We start from the raw sequence: 24,238 nt of genomic DNA on the forward strand, positions 1-24,238 counted from the left end.
AGCTAAGACTTTGCAGTATGAACTGCTCCACAGATGACGCAACAAATATCTTTAAAAACGTTTACTTATATATATATATATATATATAGATTGCTGATGTTGGTGCCAGCATACTCTGCGGTCCTTTACAATTCGGAACAAATTCCGTAATACAACAAGACTGGGTACTAACAAATAATAGGGCCCTGCGCACAGGCTTACAATCTAGGAAGAAAAATACTGTAGTTATTTGCTGTTCTAGAGTCACATTTTGTATTTTATTTAAATTCAAAGTGGTCGCTGCTTAACATTATTATAGGTTAGTACAGTAAAGTCTTATTTGTGTGTCAGATGGGTGAGCCCTGTTGCACACTTTGAACTTAATCACAGATGTCTTTATTACAACCCAAGGGACTGAGTCTGGATGTGCATCATCTGTACATATTGTAACTTTTTTAAACTCATTATTTAATGCTCACTTGAAAAGCTCTGATGTTGAATCAATCCGGTGGGGTTGGTATGTGATAAACATTCCCATCTGGGTGGGTAGTATAACCTCCAACAATCTGTCACGTAATTCGCAGATCCTAAGCTGAGCGAACTTCACTTTCAGCATTATAATTACCACCTCCTCTACCCTTCAGGAACATCTAATTGCTGCATATGCTGACTTGGGTATTACAGGCATCCCGAAATTGTCATTTCCCTCTGTAAATGATGTGCTATCTGGTATATTGCCTTCTATGTTTCAGATTTATTTTTTTCTCTACAAATGTTTTTAATGAGTTCTGAGACTACACAGACCACGTACTGGACAGTATTGGTTGGCTGACATAGAAGGCAGAAATTTCTCCCCTTAATCGGCCTATCCCCCCTGGTCTGTTTTTGACTTTTAATGCAATATCTCTAAGATTTATTAGTTCCCTACAGTGTGTTAATTTTAATGGGATGTATACCCTCCCTTCTGTAAATGAGAATCTTTGCTTTAGACAGAGATCATCAACAGAGTTTTGTAGAGGGGCGCTGTGGTAACTGCTGTATGTACGTGCTCTTTTTTTTTTTGGGTGCACTTAATTAAAAAAATTGCAGTAAGGAGTCGCTCAGGCAAACATCTAGTCAGAATTTGCACATGTTGTCTCGGCTAAACTGCTCTGAAAATTGCGCAGAGATTGGATTACTGATTCTAGTGCCTGCAGTTCACACAAGTGGTAGCATGAACCATGGGTCCCCCTCAAATGCAATAAAATTGTGTATACAGCACTTCCCCAAGTTATGACCTGGCCTGCTGATTTATACTACTGCTCTTGTGAATGGCAGAAGAACCAGATAAGGGGGTAAATGTATCAAGCTGAGAGTTTGCCGGCGGGTTTGAAAAGTGGAGATGTTGCCTATAGCAACCAATCAGATTCTAGTTGTCATTTTTGTAGAATGTACTAAATAAATGATACCTAGAATCTGATTGGTTTTTCAATCCCGCTGGAAAACTCTCAGCTTGATACATTTACCCCAAGGTGTTGTTACCATGCACTGTAGTGGATGAGCTGCAGTGGGTAAATCTGTTCTAATACTCACTCCTCCATAATAGCATACCCAGCCTCCTGCCCTCAGATCAGGGACAATGCATATTAACAGAGAATGTATAGAACTCTGGTGACTGTTAATACAATTCAAGTAATTCCATGTGGACTTGTACAAATGTTTGGCTCACCAGCAACATGGTAAAAAAATGTTGGCTGTGGGTAAACTGTCGGTGCTAGGTTGCGTTAGATTGTTACGTATAGTTGCATGTGATGTAGAAGAAGAAAATCTATTTTTATTTTGGTTCATTATAATAGTCTGACTTGGTACCAAACCATTGAGGGGGACACAGTGTAAGAGCTTATAAAATCCAGCTGAAGTTTAATAAATGGAAATGAGTGTCCAGAAAACATGGTTTCCAGGTTTTTTTTTTTTCATGTATGTTAAATATGGCAATCATTATGTCATTATAATTATTATTGTCGCTGTTGGAAAGTTGTTATTGCTGAGGGGAGGGAAAAAAAAAGTAACAAAAGGCTGAAATGCATAATACATACTGCATGATGGATGAAACTCTCATTTGTTCTTATTCTGTGTGTATGAACAGCTGCAAATTATCACTTGCTGTATGTATTTGATGTAGTTTTCACTGTCTATGTTCTGTAAGTAGGGACATCTGTACATTATCACTCCTGCTGCATCATTCTCAGTATATGTTCTTATTTTGTATGTTTATTGCCGTCCCTCTCAAATAGTTGCAATGTTGGTAAAGTTGCCACTTTTGATATAACTACAAACTAGTTAGTATATATTTGCCTTTTTTCTTTGTCATTTTTTTTTTTTTTTTTTAAATCCTTGAGCACAAACCCATTTGTGGCCTTGCTTAGGGCTAGTGACACAATTTCGTTCTAGAAGTAGCATTTTATATGCCCATAAATAGCAGTAGATATATGCTGTTAATTGATATCACTAGAGCAGTGTTGGCTAACCTGTGACACTCCAGGCGTTGTGAAACTACAAGTCCCAGCATGCTTTGCCAATATATAGCAGCTTATTGCTGGGACTTGTAGTTTCACAACACCTGGGGTGTCACAGGTTAGCCAACACTGCACTAGTCTATTGGAGTTTCTGTTTGCTGGCACAATGCATATAACACTCATAAATCCTACATGTAGTGTTTCACCTAGTAGATGATAAACCTGCTGAAATCCAGTCCATTTAATTAATTGTAAAATATAGTTTGTTTTCGTAAAAGCAATTGAAGCATAAATGCAAAGTTCTTCATAGCAGATTAAATAACAAAACATGAAAGTGCCTCTAACGTGTAAGGCTGGGTACACTCTACAGGTTTTTCAGCCAAGTACCGTTTGGCCCATTATTTCATTAGAGTGTATGGTCCAACGATGAATGGTTATCGTTCCAAGGCTCATCGTATCGTATCGTTTGATTTTTAAACTGGACTAAAAATCTCATTCAACGATGGAACAGTGCCGGTCCAATCCTGCAGTGTGTGTGCACTCACGGCCAGCAGTGTCCATAGATCTCTATGAAATGTGCAGAGTCTTTTCTGCTGATGGGTATGACACATGAAGAGCACAGATCTGAAGGTAAAACTTCAGTAGTGTGTACACAGGAATCTGCATGCTGATTCAGAATTTATTTTTTTTCCCCCCCAGTCGTTGGTAAAATTTTTTTAACAATAGCGGGTTGGGAGAAATTTTCTGTAGTGTGTACCCAGCTTAAATGTTTGTAAGCAGCAGATATAGTCTGATTGTAAAAGGTGGGTGTGATGCAGTCCTAACACACAAAGCATACATTTATTTATTTTTTATTCATGCAATAGTTGCCTTGTTGATGTTATTGGTTCTTATCGATTGGATAATCTCAAATCTTATGTCATTCACTTTTGGTTTACAATGCACAATGGCTGCTTCAATTGTGTAGATGACAACAGCTCTTTTGTTAAATGTAGACATAGACAGAGTTGTGGTTCTCCATGCATAATGATTCTTCCTCCTCCGTGGGAGCGGATACTAAGGAGTTAATCCTCCCAATGGAGTCAGGGCAGAAAAGATAACCCTTCCGGGAGATATATAAGGTCACTCCCCCTTCATCCAGGTGTCTTCTGTCCTTCACTGAGTCTGGTACAGGTAACGGTATGTTATTTGTGTATCTGAGATTTATTTTTTTTGCGGATACAATAACTAAAGCCTAAAGCCCCCGGTATCATGCAGTAGGGGACCCTCTGAATCGTGGCGCAGTCTCTTGTGACAAAAGACTTTCTCCAGAAGCACCTGCAGAAGGGGAACTGAGGTATGTGAGGCCACTGGGGTTGACACTTTAGCATTACAGAAAGTCCAGGAACGTTCATGTGGGGGTCCACATGCATTGTGTTTTCGATGTGCAGCAATGTATGCTGGGATATTATAGGCCTTGGGTTTTTTTCTTTTCAATTCTCTCCACAGAGAGACTCAGTAGTGTTTGTAGCAGCGGAGAATAGGTGTCAAGTGAGCAAATCGGGGTAAGCCCCAGGGAGGTTCGCTGCCTCTTTTGAGCATATAGACAAACCTGCAGTGAGGCAAAGAGTTCTTGTTTGTGCACCCTGTGACAAGGACCTACTAGAGGACTATTCTGGGAAGTTATGTACAAGTAGTGTGCAAGGAACAGCAGACTCCTCCTCAGGGTGCAGAGCTAATAATTTAGTCATTTGTTTCCTTTCCCTCCTGATGATATCAGATTTTGGGAAATGCCTCCTAGGGTTCATACATCTGTTACCAGACTTTCCAAATGTCCTGGAAAAGGCTAACGTCTTAACAGGCGCAACGGGGGAAAAAGGCGCTACAGATAGTTGCCTATCACAATGGTATAAAACATATGAAAGACCACGAAAGGTGGCTCTAAACAAGGACTACCGATTCCCAAGACAAAACTGGCAGACTAAAGAATCTATGGAAACGCTCAACTTGTGAACTTCCAATGTTTACTTAATTGAGTGTTGAAAAGGCTATAATTAATGTTACCAGCAAGATTTTTAAACTCACACAAGTCAGCATGACTGTAAATAATGCACTGCAGGCACAATTACTTCTAATGTCAAGGCTGCCTCACCTTATGTTTATATCTCATGGTTATAATGTCTTTCCAAACTCACAGATAATAAGATAAGTTATCTATGGTCTGTTTGTATAAATTTCTGCACAATAGAGTTGCTGCAGTAAATTGCAACAAAATGAATAAAATGTACTTTAAGAAGAGTTGATCTCCTATTGACCACAAGTTGACTCGTCTTATGTTTATAAGCTGTTGTGCCTGTAGAGCATTAATCAGAGTTGGTGTTTTGATTTGTGGGCGTCCTTATGAATCTTGCTGACAGTTTTACAATCAAAGCCGTAGGTGAATTGAAGTTATGGAATCCAACCATATATTGGCTCATTTCCACCAATAGTGAATAATCCATGGTTTATCTACTCGACGTGTTTTTCTTAATCCTTGAGAGAAATGAAGATTGAAATCATCTTGAAGAAGATTTGTGTCACTACTGGTGCAGCATTGAAATCTGCAATGGCAACAATGTCCAGGGCTCTACGTTGATGGCCATATCATAAGAAGTGATCTCTTGAAGACCATTCTGAAAATGCAAAGGGTCATTGATACCTTGCACATGAACTCCATTCAGTTATCCTCCAGAACCACGGCATCTACTATAGTAACCTAAAGAGCTTTGTGGCTGCATCCACGGAGATACTCCAAAAGAAGGCTGGTGTCACTACCTTTTGTAGGGGAATAACTTTTTGGAGAGAATCTAAACTCTCATTTTAAAACTATCTGGAGGAAATTCAGTATGGTTGCCACAGAACAGGCCCAACAGGAAAACATACTTGAGAAGCCTTTTCAGGGGTGAAAACAGATCTGTTCCCTTTAGAATGTTCAGAGGCACAAGGAATCCTGTGGTATTACAGATTTTCTTCCCAATTACGTCCGAGAGATTCATTCTTCCGGAGACACAGCGGTAGGGCACAGAATTACTAGGTTTTCGGAGTAATGGACCTTAACCATGACTGACGCATGGGTTTTGAATACCGTTATGAGAGGGTATGCATTTGAAGCAGACTTCATGGTTCAAAGATTCCTACCTCCAATGTCTCCTTGAGAGAGAGGTCTGCCACATTGCACAGTCTGCAGCAGGTTGTTGAATTGTCAGAGAATCCTTTTCATCAAAGCATATTTCTACTCCAGGATTTTGTATTTTAGAAAACACGGTTGGGGATTTTGTACATTTTTGGATTTACAAAACCTCAACAAATGTATAAAAACAAAGAAATTTGTGATGGAATTTCTACAATCTATTCTGAATAAAGTGGGGCCAAGAGATTTTCTCATAGCAGTTGACCTCAAGGATGCACCTATCAGGCCAGCTTCATTTGAACCTTTTGCAGTAAATATCCATGAAGTTCCTTACTTTGAATGTTGTCTCTTTAGCTCTGGGTTATCTGCAGAAGAGTATAGGAGCTGCAAGTTCTTTGGGCTCAAGACCCATTTCTTAATATATAGTAACGGAAGATGGTTCTCGGGACAAATCCTACTTCTTTGCCTAGGGTGGTATTATATTTACCTGTAAATCAATAAAGTGTTCTTTCCTCCCTATGCCCAAAGGCCATGGGTCCAACGGAAGATCATTTCTTCTGTCTGACCTTGGTTAGGGCAATACACATTTACCTGTCTTAGTCTGATGAGCTCAGGAATGTAGAACTGTTTATTTTAACTCCTGGCTAGAGGAAAGGATAGGTCTGTCCTTTATTATTGTCAAAATGGGTTAAATATTGTATCCAAGAGGGACTACTAGATCAAAACGACAGACATTTCAGATTCTGTCAATGCACGTATAACTAGAGCAATTTTGGTGTCCTGAGCGGAGATGGGTGGAGTAAGAAATGTGCGAAGGAGCACAATGGTTCTGTACATCATTTTTCTAACTACTGTATCAATGTCAAAACCTCAGCAGACAGGGTTTTGTAGAATCGCTTTTCTATCTACTTCTTTTCTCTTCTTTCACTTTTTGACAAACCATTTTGGTTTCAGTAGTGTCTACCAAGTAAAGTAACTTTTTGGGTATTACCCCTTTCCTTTCTTCTGCCTTAGTGGCATGGAGATGAGAGGGAGAAACATTTCCGTTTCCTTAATCTTCTCCAATGCTGCCTCGTTCCCATCCTCATTGCTCTATTACATATTTTGTTGTACTGAGATGTTTTTTAACAGTTTGGAAAAGCCTGAAAACACCCAGTGTAAGGGGGGGTGATTCTTCCATACTATACTGGGGTGATTTCCTTTCTCTCCTGACTCGATTGGAAGGGAGGATTAACCCCTTAATTTCTGCTGCCGTGGAGGAGATCAAAAGACCCTTACGAATGGTATTAATTTGTTAGTATTTCACTAAACATATGCAGAAAATTTCATCTGGAGTAAATCAAACTTACAATTAGGGATTTTCATGATAATATATATATATATAATTTTTTTTTAATATAGTTAGTGTTGTGTAACAGTTCTGCCTATTTGTGAATGACAATGTAGTGCAACATTTTCTGATTTAATATTATCCCTACAGATGTAGCCTTTTGCTCTGTAAAGGTATTTTAAGGTGACATCTGGTGTAGGAACAGTGTGTAATGGAAGCCATTGTGTTAAGTAGCTTCTTCTGTCTTCTTATTTCTATCACTGTAGGGTTAGAGAGAATAAAACGGCATTAGACTGCTTAAGGCATACTTACTGTTTGTGTGGTCAAATATTGCTGGCGACTTATTCAGAACAGATTGCTGGTAACATGCTGAGTGCCACTAAGATCTTTTAAAGCACCAGAGAATTCTGTCTCCTCTGTGGAAGGATGCTGGGTTTGTGAAATTCAGTTGTGATGTATACATTTTCTGTTCTCTGTCCAGTAAGTGTTGTGGCGAGTTCTGTAATTTGTTAGCAAATTGTTCACAAAACGAATGTTGTTTTTGTTAACTTTTAAATTACTACCAAATGACTTCTATAATTTATTAGGGATATACAGTGTCAAAGTGTGTTCTCTTTTTCTAGCTTTCTGTATCAATAGTGAATTATTATTTTTTTTTACACCTTTTAGAATGTGTAGTAGGTATTCAGACAATTTGTTGTGCCATTTTCATACTGTAACAGTCTTGCAGTCTTTTATATATAGAGTAGAATGTTTCCATTCCCTTTTTTTTTTTTTTTTTTTAATATAACTTTAGTCCATTCAGTTTTCAGTAATGGAAATCGTTTTGCGCACTATAAATGTTAAAAACAGTGCTGTCCAGTTCCTTTGTGGACTGTATTGTTTTGCTAACGTACTGAGAGATGGTCTTTATAACTATTGGTAAGCATACTGTATACCATGCACAAATGTATAACATACAAGCAAGACCACCCACATTAGCAGCAATTCCGTTTTCCACTGAGGACACATCGACTGCACCTGGATTCTGCAAAGATGCATACAATTCATATTGTATTCTAACTACTCAATGAACAAAGCGTTTTATAAAGAGACTAATCATCATCATTTATTTATATAGCGCCACTAATTCCGCAGTGCTGTACAGAGAACGCACTCACTTCAGTCCCAGCCCCATTGGAGTTTACAGTCTACATTCCCTAAAATACACACATACAAACAGAGAGAGAGAGAGACTAGGGTCAATTTGATAACAGCCATTTAACCTACTAATTTTGTTTTGGGAGTGTGGGAAGAAACCGGAGCACCCGGAGGAAATCCGCGCAAACACGGGGAGAATATACAACTCCACACAAATAAGACCATAGTTGAGAATCAAACTCATGACCGCAGTGCTGTGAGGCAGAAGTGCTAACCACTAAGCCACCATGCTGCCCATATCTAATCATTTCTTCTAGCATATAGAACAGTACATACAGCATACAGAGAAACAAAAGGGGTACTATGTAATTGTCCATCATTGCAGTGATGAAACTCACACCCACCATACAAAATAAGAGAAGTGGTACTGTGCACTTTTCTTTACGTAGAACATTTAAATGGGTAAAGAGTCAAATTCAGAACAAATAAAGTGGTGTTGGGCATTTATCCATGTACAGACTGTTAACAGATTACTGAGTATTTTGCAAGTCTATAGTACAAGAGATGTGATGGACAATATAAATATAGTACATGAATACTATTTTCTAATTAGAGTTCAAATTTTTTCTTTCCTAACAATGAGGTTAGTGTATGTCTCTAAAAAACCCACTAGTCGTTATTCCACATTTTAAAATTATTTCTCTAATTTTAAACACCCCCCACTGCGATTTACTAAACTAAATGCCACTAAGTCCCAAAGCTGAAATTTTCAGATATGAACTGTGACTTTGCTTTTTATCCTAACTGCAATATAACATTACTCAACACTGAACACACTACAAACACTAACACTCACTAAAAACATAGTTCTTATGCTCCTCCTTCATCTCCTAGTGCCGCCAGTCACAGAGTCCTTTGCAGTTTGTGGGCAATAACCTCAAACTTTTTTCATTATTATTCCAAAGTATTACAACTGTCCACACCCGGCTACTACTTAATGGCACCTGACTGGCAAAATGTTCTGGGGAGAACACTGCTCTTATCTAACAGCCCAAATGTGGTTCCAAGTCAAGCTGTCAGAATGCACTACACTCACTTCTGTGCCGGCTGGCGGACGCCTGAGATAATGCTCTTTCCTGGCTGGGTCTAAAGCAAAACACAAATAATGCCACAGAAAGGGGTGACATTTGATTTAAGATCATGCCTAAATGGTGTCTGCTACAGGTGAATAAAATGATAATGCAGCCATTTGAGCTGTTGTGACATCACTAGCTCTGCCTCCATTCCACACAGTTCATTTCTCCAGGCAGTGTGGTGAGCATGTAGAGAGGTTGCTCATATTGGTTCATTCAGTGAAATAAAGGGGCTTCAGACCACTGAAATCTCTTGATTTAGCATATGAAACCACTGAATTTGTCTGTGTATGAAAGCATGCAGTGTAACAGCAGCTTTAACAGGACTGACGCCAGAGCAGTCTGTAACCTCACTTGGTTTCATAGCCATCCCATTTCTCTTCCAGCCTTATATGATGCGGGCCACAGGATTTGTCCAGATGACAGCCACGGTTTAACGTATAGCCTCATACTAACTAGTGTTGATAAACTATATTATATAGAAATGTTTCTTAACTCAAATCCTCACACCCTCACTATGCCTGTGAAACACATGGGATCATTACTGACCCAGTCAAGTAGACTAAGTCACCAGTTAAATGTATCCTGAAACCATGAGCAGTTTGACATGAAGACTGGATTGAAGATACAATGGTACATAGTATTATAGTCCTTTTGAGTGAACTCCACCCAATTCTTGACAAATCTAAAAAATTACTTATTGGTTGGACTTCTCTGAGTGAAGCAGCTGCTTCTTGGATGCTTTTGTTTCACAGAGAAATTTCTCCTTGGTTTTTATTGGGGATATTTTCCACCATGGGGATACATCATTGCCATTAAAAGCTAGGAGGAGGTGTTCTGATGTGGATGATGTTACCTAGTCCTGTAATGTACATATGTGTTGGCTTCATACATCTGTAGAAGTGCAGAAGACGTGTGTTTCATGAACTGCCTCTTACCTGGACAGCGAAGGTTCTAATTTGTAGAACTGTTAAGAATAAAACAAATCTGCATCATTTTGACAGCTTAATTTGTCATTGAATTTCCCGTGTTTGTGAGAAATGACAAAATCCATGGTATAGTACAGTGGCGAGCAGACTGGTTCAGTCTTTGTTCAGTGGTATGTCAGATGGGGTCATGAGAACCCTTGTGAGCTTATTGCAAATATCACACATTTACCTTCAAAGCTTGTGATGTGTTCTGCTAAGTTCTATCCAGTGTGTGTGCTGTGTCTCCAGTTAAGACGCTGAAAACACTTCTATTATGCAGATAATCACAATTTTAAATGAAAAGTGTCCTATATTCATTATATCACTGCCGTTTTTTCTTTTCACAATATACTGTAAGCTCCACCACTTTCCACCTCTTCACTCCTGGTCATCTGCTTTGTTTCCTTCACTTTTTAGTCCCTCATTTGATCTGGCATCCCTCTCATCTGTCCACGGCACTGGCATTTTGATTGCAAAATAATTGGGAACATGAAAAATATTTAGCATGTTACCATTGCTCAATGTCTAAATAATAGGCAGCTCTGATGAGGACAGTAGGATGTGCGTGTTAATGTTCGTTTCTACCTTCAAATTGCTTTAAATTTGTTATATAATATCTTGTGAATTTTAGTAAATCAATCGATTTTATCATTCCCCCCCCCCCCTTGTTTTTGTATAGGCAGAGATTAGTTTTATTGTCGTGGGATAATATAATAAAAACACACAATTCTGCTTGGTCTTGGCAGGAAAGTAGTGATGTCACTGATTGAGTAATTATTGGTTCAGGCTGCTTAGCTAACTGTAACTGTTTAGACCACTTTATAGTCAATCTAAAACCACTTGGGAGCTAGGGAGGACTCCATCTATATGGTGTTTAGGCCATCGAGCTAAATTGATAAGTTAATGTTGCGTTTTGTCATCACCTTCTGGCCTAAGTAGAAGTTGTATTGATGAACTCTTTCAAAGTGGGAGTAGGTTTCCTGATACATTTGCCTCGATGATTAACTTTTATAAGTGTGACTGTAAGCAGCCAAATTAAGTAGAAAAAAACCCCAAAATATACATTTCTTCTGAAAGGGACTAATCATTCATTATTGAGACGTAGTAAGTCCTAATAATACTAAACTCTGCTACTTATGCAGAACTTCTTTGTGAATTTATGATTTTGCTCATTGTATTAGTTATGTCCTATCTGTATTTGTCTACAGAATCTGTAGCACCTAATAAATAAATAAAAATAATATATGTTACAAGGTAAAATTGGTTGAGAAATATGGTGAATAAACATTCTTAATAAATAAATTAGCGTTTGGACGGTGTACTTTTTGGTGGGTCTATTTGATACTAGCGGAATGTTTGGACGGTGTATTTTTTGGTGGGTCTATTTGATACTAGCGGAATGTTTGGACGGTGTACTTTTTGGTGGGTCTATTTGATACTAGCGGAATGTTTGGACGGTGTACTTTTTGGTGGGTCTATTTGATACTAGCGGAATGTTTGGACGGTGTACTTTTTGGTGGGTCTATTTCAGGGGTGGGCAAACCAGTCCTCAAGGGCCATAAACAGTTCATGTTTTTTGGATTTCTTTAATCATGCACAGCTGAGTTAATCTATTTGGCTGGGTCAGTAATTATCCCAGCTGTTTCTACAGACAGAAATCCAAAAAACATGAACTGTTTATGGCCCTTGAGGACTGGTTTGCCCACCCCTGGTCTATTTGATACTAGCGGAATGTTTGGACGGTGTACTTTTTGGCGGGTCTATTTGATACTAGCGGAATGTTTGGACGGTGTACTTTTTGGTGGGTCTATTTGATACTAGCGGAATGTTTGGATGGTGTACGTTTTGGTGGGTCTATTTGATACTAGCGGAATGTTTGGACGGTGTACTTTTTGGTGGGTCTATTTGATACTAGCGGAATGTTTGGACGGTGTACTTTTTGGTGGGTCTATTTGATTACTTTTTTTTTTTTTCTTGTAAGCCTGATATCATTTTTTGCTCTATTATTAGTTTGTGAATAGAACATCCTATGATCATATTGGACAGCTTTTTGTGAGCACTAGTTGAACGAAGTATGATGTACATAAAGTAATAGAGATGAATGTTGAACAATATGTAACTTTTCATATAATTGTTTTTCTTTCAGTGACTTAGATTACTTTTAAGCAGTTGTTTCCACTTATAATGAACTGTTTGTACGTCACAATAAACAGATGTCAGATTAGCTTGCTTCAAGATTAAGTCTGCTTTTTTAAACCTTTATTTGATAAATGCTCGGAGCTCTTTTAGTAGGAGATACAATTTTATCATTATTATTACGAAAGAGGACCCTGTTTCTGAGCCCATTAAGACCAGATGTCTGAATAGTCATTACTGGCTCATGGATTTAAAAGGTGCAGTTTTATTTTTCACTGTTTGGTAAATAAGAAAATGACCACCTTGTACCCTCCAGGAAATCATTGATAAGATGTTAAGATCTGCTGCGTTAATTCAAGCCTCTTCCAGCTATCAAAGCAGCTCTGATTTAATTTAAAATCTTGGAATAGTTTTGCCTTGCATTGCTTTTTGTTTCCCCCTCGAAATCCAAGCATATGTTATAGTATGAGAACACACGCTGTTGTAGGAAAAGTTACATTTAATAAAGTTTTGGTTTTTTTTCTTATTCTTTTCTTTCTATATAAATCAAATGAAAGCAAAAATATAAAGGCAAAATACAAACATATAGTACACAAAATAAAATGTATATACAGATTTATTATATTCCACACATGCTTACTTCTCCTCTACTAAAAAAAAAATATATATATTTTTGGTATGCCAATGGTTAATAGATGTTAAAAAATAAACTGAAAGTTACCTGATACAGAATAAGAAATGTGAAAAATGGTTTGGCCAGAATCAAGACACACCTCTGACAGTGGTTTGTTTAAACAGGTTGTTCCCCCCCCTTTTCACGTGACTTAAATGTACATGGTTGCACATGCACTCTTGCAACTTGTACTAATTGCATTTGTATTTTTCTAGCTTTCAGTCCCGTATTGATGTCTGCGAGTAGGACTGTGGTTATTACTTTCGTCTATGGCTCAACAGTGGTTTTTTTTCTCCCCAGAAAATGTTGCCAGCCAGGTGGCATTAAGAAGCAGCCGGGTGAGGGCAGTGTAATACTTTGCAGTCATATTGAAAAATGTTGGAGGTTATTGCTCACACTTGCCAGGACTGGTCAGACTGGTGGTCAGTGGTCTAACACACACTGCTGGCTGTAGTGCTCACATAGTGCCTGTTCTAATAGGAGACACAATGGTTTATTCTATCAGAAGAGGACTCTGGGCTCCAAGAGCCGGGTGGAGCACCCGGGAAATAGGTACAGGGGAGAGTACTGCTCAGTGATATCTAGAAAGCAATTTTATGTCCTATTCCATAGAACCGTAAATAATAACTCTTCTCCCTGGTTCAAGGTCTCTCATTTCGTTTGAACCAGTATCCTCTAAGGTGTGTTCATTTTATGCTAAATCAGATGTGTGTAAATTGAGACCAAGCTACTGCTTATGTATAGAAATGTCTTTAAAGATAATTCTGATGTTTAGGTTTTAATTATTACTAGTAAATGCAATGGTATTTTGAGTTGTATTCAAGGGCTACCTCGCTCTGTTAAATATATTTAAGTCTCCCCTCCGGATACACTCACCACTGGCTGAGAACCTGCAGCTTCAGTAGTATTAAGACATGACTTCAAAGCACAGAAAGATAAATCGGTGTATTTAGTAAAGGTTGCAGGAGAGCATGTACAAGCCAATGTCCGTCATCTGAAGGCGGATAATCCTTTTTCTAAACATGGCAGTAAACAGTGATTATTTGAACAGGAAATCAAATTCGTAAATACAATTTTAAAATGAAAAGTAGGAGGCAATTTAAATCATGTATTTTTAAACCCTTCCTACCTCCCTCATTTGGCTGGGAATTCGTACGACCAGGTCAGTGGGGTTTGCTGAAAGGGGAATCCCACTTGCATGTGTCTCAAGGAACCAAGTGTTATTTTGACTTGGATAGGTGCGTTAATGATTTGAGCAATCTTGAAAATGATTTTTTTTTTTTTTTTTCCAATTCATTTTTTTTTTTTAAATGTCTGCAGATGCTATAAATATAGAAGGATAACCCAAACTTGTGATGTGCTAAGGACTGAATACCACAAAGCTGTCATGATATCATAAATGATTGCCTTCTGATCTAGACAAGCCATCTATGCTATCCACACATCTGAAGTGTTTAAACATAGTGCTTCTATTGAAGTTACTCCCACACAGTCATTGGTCCTTGCTACTGAAATAGGCTTGCAGGGTTCGAAAACGTTTCTTTGCATACCCACTTGGTAGACAGCTGTAAAACGTACCTGTCTGAAAGTCAGTGCCGCACATTGGGCTCTATTTCTATAGCAGTTGTGTCTGCAGACACTTTACCCCGCAAAAAAAATTAGCATCCTGTCACTTTTTTAATGTCCATTTTTTTCACACTTTCCAGCTTTGAATTATGTCTTTTTAATCCCTGCTCAGTGTTCCATTCCCGTCTAAGAAATCCCCTCTTTTTTTTTCTGCCAAAACCACCTCGCTTTGTCTTTAGAAGATAGTTCCTCAATTGTAGTTATGTCTTTGCGTATTGATGGTTTTATGGTTACGAGCATGTCTAATTAGTACATAGATTCTTTGAAGATGCTCTATTAAGTTTTGTCAGACTCCACGTCTCCTCTGTGCGTTGCCCGTTGCTGGTAGCCTTTATTTCAGAGTGACAATAAGATACGTTTGATGGCTGACGTCAGCTATGGGACTGATCTTTCCCTAGATGGCTGAGCTATATGGTTATTATAAAGAGCTTTCGAGAGATGAATATACAGTCATATAGATAACTGGAGATAGATCAGTGGTAATGTAGAACACAGGAACTAGTCAGTAAAACTTAGGAGACCGCAGGATCTTTTTAAGTAGCAATTTACTTGCTGTTAATTGGTTTTACTAATGGATTAATGGTTCCCTTTTTTTATCCAGCCTTTTTGTTCTTTAATTTGTCTGTTAAAACGATTGTTTTAATTGCAATTCTAGATGAGATACAATATACTTTGTGTATTGGAGAAGTGGGCTACCAGTAGCTTTCCAGCTGAACTACAAGACCCAGCTTTTCCTGCCAGCCAGATACTTGTAGTTCCATCACTGTTGATCTACTTGTCTCGTCTAAGGCTGTGTTAATAAAGACTTTTTTTTTTAATTATTTGACCAACGCAAGTTCTTCAGTTGTTTTTGGTTTTTAAATCCACTTATAGTAATCCGGATGTCAGACCTGGGATGACGTCTCTGCTTGCTCTGCACTGGGTTAGAAAGTTTTAGTTTATTATAAGCCTCAGGAAAGTGTGCGGCTGCCCAGTGATTCATCCATGTAGTGTTCACTCGTACAACGTAGTCATATATTTTTCTTTGTATTAAAAAAAAATAAAAAGAGAGAGAGAGAAAAAGAGCCACACCTTTCCCGAATTCCACTTCAGCTTATTTTCTAATAAAACCGCCTTCTGTTCTGCCATTTCTGTCTCTAGCCATGCAGCTAATACAATTGAACAAATACTGTTGTCGTCTTTTTATTCTTCTTCACCTCTGATGCCATCGTTTTGGTTTCCAGAGTTTCAAGCTGCTTATTGCAGCTATTGTGTTCTTCTGTCTGTTCGTGACAAACCCGCTACTGTACATCGGTATAGAGCAGATTTTGCCACTGGCAGTCTCTGTGACAGGGCAGCCTCTAGCAGACATAAAGTGCAGCCTGTTGTGAACTGCTAAGTGGGAGTCTGCCAATAGCTCAGCAGACACAACTACTGTAGTTGGGGAGAAAAGATTTATTTTATTTTATTTTTTTTTCATGCCCTTCTCTCTCTTCCATTTTTTTTTCTTCACTAGACAGATATTGTTAAAGCAACTTGTTTATGTAAGATTTATCTGCCTTTATTTTCTCTTTGCATGAATCATTTTTAACTCCAAGTCTTGTTCTGCAGGTCATTGAGCACTTCCACATGGAGGCTGGCACAGACCCAAACCCAGGACACGCAACTCATCACCGTGAATGAAAAGTTGGTAAGTTTTCCTTGTCCCAGCTGCATACTCCTCGCATCTCTCCTTGAGGGGCTCCTGCTGCGCAATAGGTAACCCATAAGCTTCTAAGAAATGGAAGCAGGAGAAACTATGCTCTGACATTGGGGAAAATGCATTAAAAAGTTTGCAAACAGTTAAGTTCGGGAAGGTATGATCTGTCGTCGAGCATACAAACACTAAACAGTACCACAAACGCTGGCATATTAATTTTGTATACACCATGGTCACCCAACTGTAGCCGATTTTGTATTGAATTTGACAAAGATGACTTCAATCTTTTGTCTTTATTTATTTTTCATGATTAAACCAGCTTTTATGTTACAAAGTCATCTGTTCACGGTTTCCTAGCCAAACTAAAATGTGACTCTTCTGATTTTTCTATTGACCACATACCTCCCAGCATTCTAGCAGAAAATATGCTGTGCCTGAAACCACCCAACTACACCCCGATCCAGAAACTCCCTATCACTGCAGGCGTTTCTACCTTTTAATGGTTTGAGCATAGTGCGTTTCCCATTAAAAACTTGACTATTGGGTAATATGTAACCACTCTGACTTGGGCAACCTGCGCTGGCTCAGCTGCTGCAAGTCCAAGCATACTTTACCAGTGGAAGGCAAAGCAACTGAATGGCCTCAACTCGCCTCTGTTTGGGCTGTCAGGTTGTCACATTATTATGAGAAGCCTCAAAATACCAATTTAGCATTTTGAAGTATAAAATTGATGATGATCATTGCAATTTCTTATTTCATCTTAAATTTTTTTTAACACAGATGATCAAGCAAAGCATAGCAAACAACTTAATAAAAATGTTTCACCATACGTTATGGAGAGAGCAGAGGGGCTTTGGAACACACCTCTGAGCTCTGTCTGCTCTGTAAAATCCCAAATCCTCCCAACCCCTGCTCTGCAGTGACATGCTGAGAGTTGAGTCTCTGTGTGTGCCTGTCTGTGACTGGCGGCCATAATGGTTTTTGAATAGGAGATAATGATTTGTAGGAAGACCGCTAAGAAAAATGAATGACAGATGCATGCTTAAAATGTACTGCTACTTAAAGGTGAAAAAATATGTGGGACCTTTGCTTTAAGATATCCTTAGTTGTGTTACCCTCTGACGTCACCAATCACTGGACGAAACAAAATATTTCACTACAGTGTCCACGTTAGGATATATCTCATCTGTGCTAGAGAGAGAGAAGAAATATATTTCACACTGTATCTTTATGTTTAAACAGTATGTTTAAACAGTATTTACTATTGTAGCTCATTCAGATGGGTCATCCAGAGATTATACTGCCCACAGATAGCTTTGATTGATGACAGTGTGTGGTTGTTTTTGGAACCATTCAGTAATTTTATCAGCAGTAATTAGCACTTATTAGCCTCTACCTACATTTATATAACTGATGCTATGCCACTTTGTTCTTAATTATGAAATCATCCTTTTTATGGTGAATGTGTATTAGTATCAAACTTAACATCCATTAATATATTTTGCAATGTTTAAAAATCTACTTTTCAATTTAGCTGTAGGTATTAGTGATTTTAAAACATTGACTGTCTACTTGTATTTTCATATATACAAATTTTTAAGGTTTTCAACTTTCTGTAGCTTAGGTAACATAAGCTTTACTTGGATTGAGAAGTTTCTACCATTTAAATTTTGTATATAAGCTCATAGATGACCCTGATCCATCTACTATCTCTATCTGTGGCATCCAGTTTGCCTCTTTTTCCTTCCATAGAGCATGAAATTCCCCCAGTCACTTGTCTTGTCTGGACTAATATAATCACACCAGGTGAATAGGACATTGCCTTAAGCTGGGTACACACCTATGCAATAATCGTACTGGTCACATGATTCACGACAGTTGTTCAGATATTGCAAGAGTGTGTTCGCTCCCACGATCATGTGTTATCATACCAAAACACACTGCATCTGTTGATTTGATTTTATAAACGTCCGAAAAATCACGATCAACGTTTGGCAAGTGTGGAAGTGTGTACGCGCTCGAGGCCAGCAGTGTAGGCAGATATCTAAAGCGTGTGTACAGAGTCTGAATCTTTTCAGCAGATGGTTATGAGAGATGAAGATCGCAGATCTGAAGATAAATCATGTAGTTGTGTACCCATGAATCGGCATGCTCATTGGGACTTTCGGTTGTTGGTGAAATTGTTACAGAAATTGCAGAAATTGAAGTAAGATTGCATAGGAGCTTAACATGAGATCAGCACACATCTCCTGAAATACGATGTGCTGCTTCTATAGTTCTGGTTCTCTGGCTACAGTTTGCTCTGTCCTATGCATTTCATCTCTCGCTGTGAGTAACTAATTTTGTAGCTTAAAAACAACTGGTGGTCCTAGTCAAATGCTCCCACAAAATGAATAAAATCATAATAATAGTAAACAGGTTTGTTTGAACATTGTACAAAACATATGACATTTTCTGTTGACAACTGTAGTTATGCTTTCATGTCTTTCTGAGAATTCCCATTCTTCAGGATCTGCTGACTAGAGGACAGATCTGACTGTTAGTTGACAATTAATTTGTTAACACACGGTCAGATCAAAGTTTCTGAAATTCATGCATCCATTTCTTTTTAAGGTGTGAAGTTTATAGAATAAAACAATACTTCAGTTTCACTAAATTAACATAACCTTTCTGATTGTGACAGTTGGAATACAATTAGAAAGCATAGATGGCATTCCAGTTGTAATTAGTAGCAGATTAGAATTTTGGCAAGTCTGTCTACAAAGCGCTGTGCTATGTGTGGTCTGTTATTTCATATGCAACCTGATATTTATGCTTGTTTTATTCCAAGCACAAAATTTGGTAAGGCTTCCAGCTTTCCTGCTAATGGGTCATAGAATATGCATGTTTGTCATTGAGCTCGAAGACCGCAGTCTTCATGCCATTTTATTTCTTGTGATTTAGACACGTTAATCTCCCTTAGCAGCCTATAAGTGGAGACGAGTTTCATACAGGTACGTCATAAAGTTATGAACGCAATGTGTGAATCAGATGCAGCATTCTGCGGTAATGTGCTTCCATTGTTAATGTGCGTGCCTATTAAAGTGCACCTGTCAACATTCCGCATAGGATTAAAGCCATGATCGTCTTCAACATTTATTTATATAGCTCCGTCAATTCCGAAGGCACAATGGCACTTTAAAAAATCCTCATAACCGTGTAAAAGGATTCATTTCGGCAGCTCACGTTTTTGACCCTTTCTTATTAAACCCAAACTTTGCATTTGTACAACTTCTGTTGTTATGATTGTGCGCTTTATTTCCTGCATTATCATCTAAGCACCAGTGTGGTGTGTTCACACAGCCAAATCGGTAAGGTTTTGCGATGAGTCATGTAGGTCCTTGACTCTGCAGAGCTTGGTTCTCTAAGTGATTAGAAAAGATAATTTATCCACTATTTGATTAATTCATATTATTTGTTGACCCAATAATTGCGCTGTTCGTTTTATTATAGTTTCTAATTTTTTTTGGATTGACACTGTTGCTCCACAGCGGCATTTGGTGGTGTCCAAAAGTGTACTCAATTTTTGCTATTGGTCTCTAGCGGCTTATAATCTTGCTATTTTGAATCTGCAGAGCTTCCCATGCGTTTTTGAATAACCCTGTTGGGTAGGTTGTGTGAATGAGCTGTGCTTGGTGGAAGTCTGAATCTGTAAGAAACAAGTGGTAATTATAAGGGTGGTAATTATTATGGGCCGGTGCTATAGTAGAATACTACTGATAATGTCACAAGGTTTAAACGCTTGTTGTCATTGGCACATTTCTGATTTTAAGAGTACACAGACTATCCTTGAGCAGCTTTCTTTACTACATGGTGTCTCCATAAGGCTTTTAGACTTGGAAGTTTCTACTAATCTTTCATCTGAAATTGCTCTACAACAATAAACTGTACTTGAGTATTCTGATGTGTATTCTTGACGTTCTCCTCACTGAGAACATCTATATCGTACAATGCCAAGCTTACATAGAAAGACATAAGATTCATAATATTTTCCAGAATAAATGAAAGATCGACAGGACATTCTAAGGTGCAGGTTCATGTTGCTATCTTACTGTTGACTACCTGGATTTGTATTATACATGTGCCCTTCTTACTACTTCTACATAAGTCCCTTTTTGTGTGTCTGTGACCTTTTTATGTGGTCATTCTTCCTAGGTCTCATAGAGAATATAAAATATTCAGCCCTGTACCTCTTTAATGAGAGTTGCTTAGGAGATCTAGGAGGACTTGCTATGCAGTGTTAAGTGGAGCTTCCTGTCAAGCCTGCGTTCTTCCTCTATACTGACGTCTGTTCGTTGAGCATCCAAAATGGAATGTTGTCATTATCATCAGCTATTTTTATAGCACCACTAATTCCGCAGCGCTGTACAGAGAACGCATTCACATCAGTCCCTGCCCCATTGGAGCTTACAGTCTAAATTCCCTAACATACACACAAAAAGACTAGGGTCAATTTGATAGCAGCCAATTAACCTACCAGTATGTATTTGGAGTGTGGGAGGAAACCGGAGCACCTAGAGGAAACCCACACAAACACATACGATCTCCACACAGATTAGGCCGTGGTCGGGAATTGAACCCCTGACCCTAGTGCTGTGAGGCAGAAGTGCTAACCATTAAGCCACGTGCTGCCCTCATGTTTCTTAACAAAACCTATTACAGGCTCCCTTATCATCGTTACCATTTATTTATATAGTGCCACTAATTCTGCAGCGCTGTATAGAGACGCATTCACATCAGTCCCTGCCCCATTGGAGCTTACAGTCTAAATTCCCTAACATACACACAAAAAGACTAGGGTCAATTTGATAGCAGCCAATTAACCTACCAGTATGTATTTGGAGTGTGGGAGGAAACCGGAGCACCTAGAGGAAACCCACACAAACACATACGATCTCCACACAGATTAGGCCGTGGTCGGGAATTGAACCCCTGACCCTAGTGCTGTGAGGCAGAAGTGCTAACCATTAAGCCACGTGCTGCCCTCATGTTTCTTAACAAAACCTATTACAGGCTCCCTTATCGTTACCATTTATTTATATAGTGCCACTAATTCTGCAGCGCTGTATAGAGAACGCATTCACATCAGTCCCTGCCCCATTGGAGCTTACAGTCTAAATCCCCTAACATACAAACATAAAGACTAGGGTCAATTTGATAGCAGCCAATTAACCTACCAGTATGTTTTTGGAGTGTGGGAGGAAACCGGAGCACCCGGAGAAAAAACACACAAACATGAGGAGAACATACACACTCCTCACAGATAAGGCCACGGTCGGGAATTGAACTCGTGACCCCAGTGCTGTAAGGCAGAAGTGCTAACCACTCCGCCACCATGCTGCAAATGTGTTCTGGCTTAAGCCAGTATGTTAAAAGGAAAACGTTTATCGAACGAATGCTACACAAAAAAAATTCTTGTTTGCGTATTCCATGTTTGATTACCTGGTATATTCCTTTGCTATAGTCTTTTAATTCTCATATTGATTGCCCACAGTTGTTATGAGTTTAATAGGTTGAGCTTACTGCTCCTTTACTGTTCAATCAAAGATGGATTTCACAGTAAATTTAGAAAGCAGCATGATGCTAATGTTCAAATTGGTTTACTCTCCCACTGTGCAGCTGTTCGGCAAATGGATTACACCAAATTATAGAATCTCTATTGCACAAGCCACCAAGACATGTCAAATAACACTGTGCTCCTTTACGTTCAGTGGTTTGTGCTGCAGAGCCCTGCTTATATCACCTCCTTGTTGTAAGAAAAATAAGAAAACAAATGGGAAATGCATCAGAAATATTCAACAATATTCTTTTGTAATTACCAAAATAAACCACAGAAGATGATTTGCTTAAATCCGGTTTTGGACATATCTGGTCGTTAAAAGGACAGGAGGTATGTTATGTATATAAATCAAATTTATTTTAACTTTTAGATTTTAATTAAAGGATTAAGTCTTTGAGTTGCATCTGCTTGCTCTGCTGTGTATATATGTAGTGAGGAATAGGGTGTTAGATACAAGTCTGTGAGAAGTGCCAAGCTGAGATGTGCAGTACAAAGGTAGATTAGCACAGGTCGCCATAGTAGTATTATTTATTAATTTTTATTTATACGGCGCCACTAGGTGTCCGTAGCGCCGTACAGGGACAAACGAAATTACAATACGAGGTGAGACAGCACAGTACAGTAAACAATAAGCACAGTAACTCCGTGAGCTCAAAGCACAGCTAATGGGGCGGGGGAGGGGAGAAGGGAATGTCCGCCAATGACTGAGTTCAAGAGGGAGGGCACGGATGACAGGGAGAGCCCCAGAGGGGAGAGGAGGGAGCGAGAGGGGACGGGGGTGGAAGAGGGTCCTTGAGGAGGAGGGCTGGGTAGCTGGAGAGCAGAGTTAAAAGTGGTGAAGACAGGAGGAGAGCTTGCCCTGCTCTAAGGAGCGTACAATCTAAAGCTGGGTGCACATTACACTGTTTTCGTTCAATAATCGGATCAAACAGCTGACATACGACCACTCGTTCAAAATTCGGGTCAGTGTGTACAGTGACACGATGGTCGAAAGTCTGCCCAAATGGACGATTATCGCCTCATTTGGTTGGTCGTACCGTTTAATATTTTCGTTCCAATCTCGTTTCCGCTGTGTAGTGTGTATAAACATCCGACCGATCCACAACAGTAAGTACGAAATTACAGTCATTGCTCACGACAACATTGCTGTAAAAGTCGCTAATGGGACGTCCGCTCTTCCCTTTATCGTCCCTAACAAGGCTAGTGTGTATGCAATCCTTGGACCGAGCGATCGGACCATCGGTTGCATGTAAAATTGCTCGGCATAAAAAGTTGGTCGAAATTTCTGTAGTGTGTACCCAGCTTAAGTGGTATAGTAGATAATTCCTGGTGTGTGAGTAAATAACATAAGAAATGACATCCGGGACATGCGTCAATGGCGAACATGAGACACAGAGTAGAGGGGTCCCTGCTCACGAGAGATTATATTCTAAAGGAGTAAGCCGTTATAAATAGCTGCGTACCATAAAGTAAAAGTATATGAGCTTATCTGTTGGACGTCTGTATGTAGACCTCTAGTATGGGTCTCCTATACAGCAGCTCGGTAGATGCAAGTTACAGAGCAGAAATAACAGCATAGAGTGTAGCAAGATCAATAGCCTTTAATAAAACAAAGTATACATATATATTAATTAAAACTTAATGGGCTTATCTGGGTACTGGTGTAAAGTCCAAGTTCTTAAGCCATTTGCAGGTATGGACTCTTACATTGGTGGATGCTGTGTAATCTAGTTATGCAGAAACACTCCTTTATTAGGATTCAACGCTAATCTCCCTTATTGGGGATATTCAACATCATCAAGTGTCCCTCTACCTGTTATTAGACTGCCAGGACACAGCTCTCTGATAGTCATATCCACTGCACATGATGTCGTTTCCGGTTGTGGTGTCAGTCTGCGACCGGTCTATTTTAAGATTAAACTTCTTGATCCCGATGATCCGTATTGCAGTTTGGGTGAGGGTCCTTGTAAATTAAAAAAAAGAAAAAAAAGGAAGTAAGAAAATGAATCAGAGCTGTAAAATATGATAAATGGCTATTTACTCATTAATAATAAATTTCTTCTCTGATAACAAGTTACAAGATATGTCCAAAAACAGTGTGTCCTCAATGTAATCACTGTTGGAATTAAAAGACACATGATCAAAGGCACAGGGGGGTTTATTGTTAGTAAATCGAGAGCATTTTGAAGACAATCGTCAGTAATGATATTCATTATCATCATCTATTTATTTATATAGCGCCACTAATTCCGCAGCGCTGCACAGAGAACACATTCACATCAGTCCCTGCCCCATTGGAGCTTACAATCTAAATCCCCTAACATGCACACACA

At 38.9% G+C, this 24,238-nt stretch overlaps 1 protein-coding gene across 1 annotated transcript in view; it reads left to right on the forward strand.

Moving 5' to 3' along the window:
* The window catches only part of NDUFS4 (NADH:ubiquinone oxidoreductase subunit S4), a 96,429-nt gene that overhangs the window by 19,612 nt on the left and 52,579 nt on the right, over positions 1 to 24,238 (forward strand). Inside the window, exon 2 of the mRNA XM_075183988.1 lies at positions 16,219 to 16,297. Coding sequence (XP_075040089.1) covers positions 16,219 to 16,297 — 79 coding nt within the window. The remainder of the gene's footprint in view (positions 1 to 16,218; positions 16,298 to 24,238) is intronic.

The sequence above is a fragment of the Mixophyes fleayi genome, chromosome 1, assembly GCF_038048845.1.
Source record: "Mixophyes fleayi isolate aMixFle1 chromosome 1, aMixFle1.hap1, whole genome shotgun sequence".
Classification (NCBI taxonomy): domain Eukaryota; kingdom Metazoa; phylum Chordata; class Amphibia; order Anura; family Limnodynastidae; genus Mixophyes; species Mixophyes fleayi.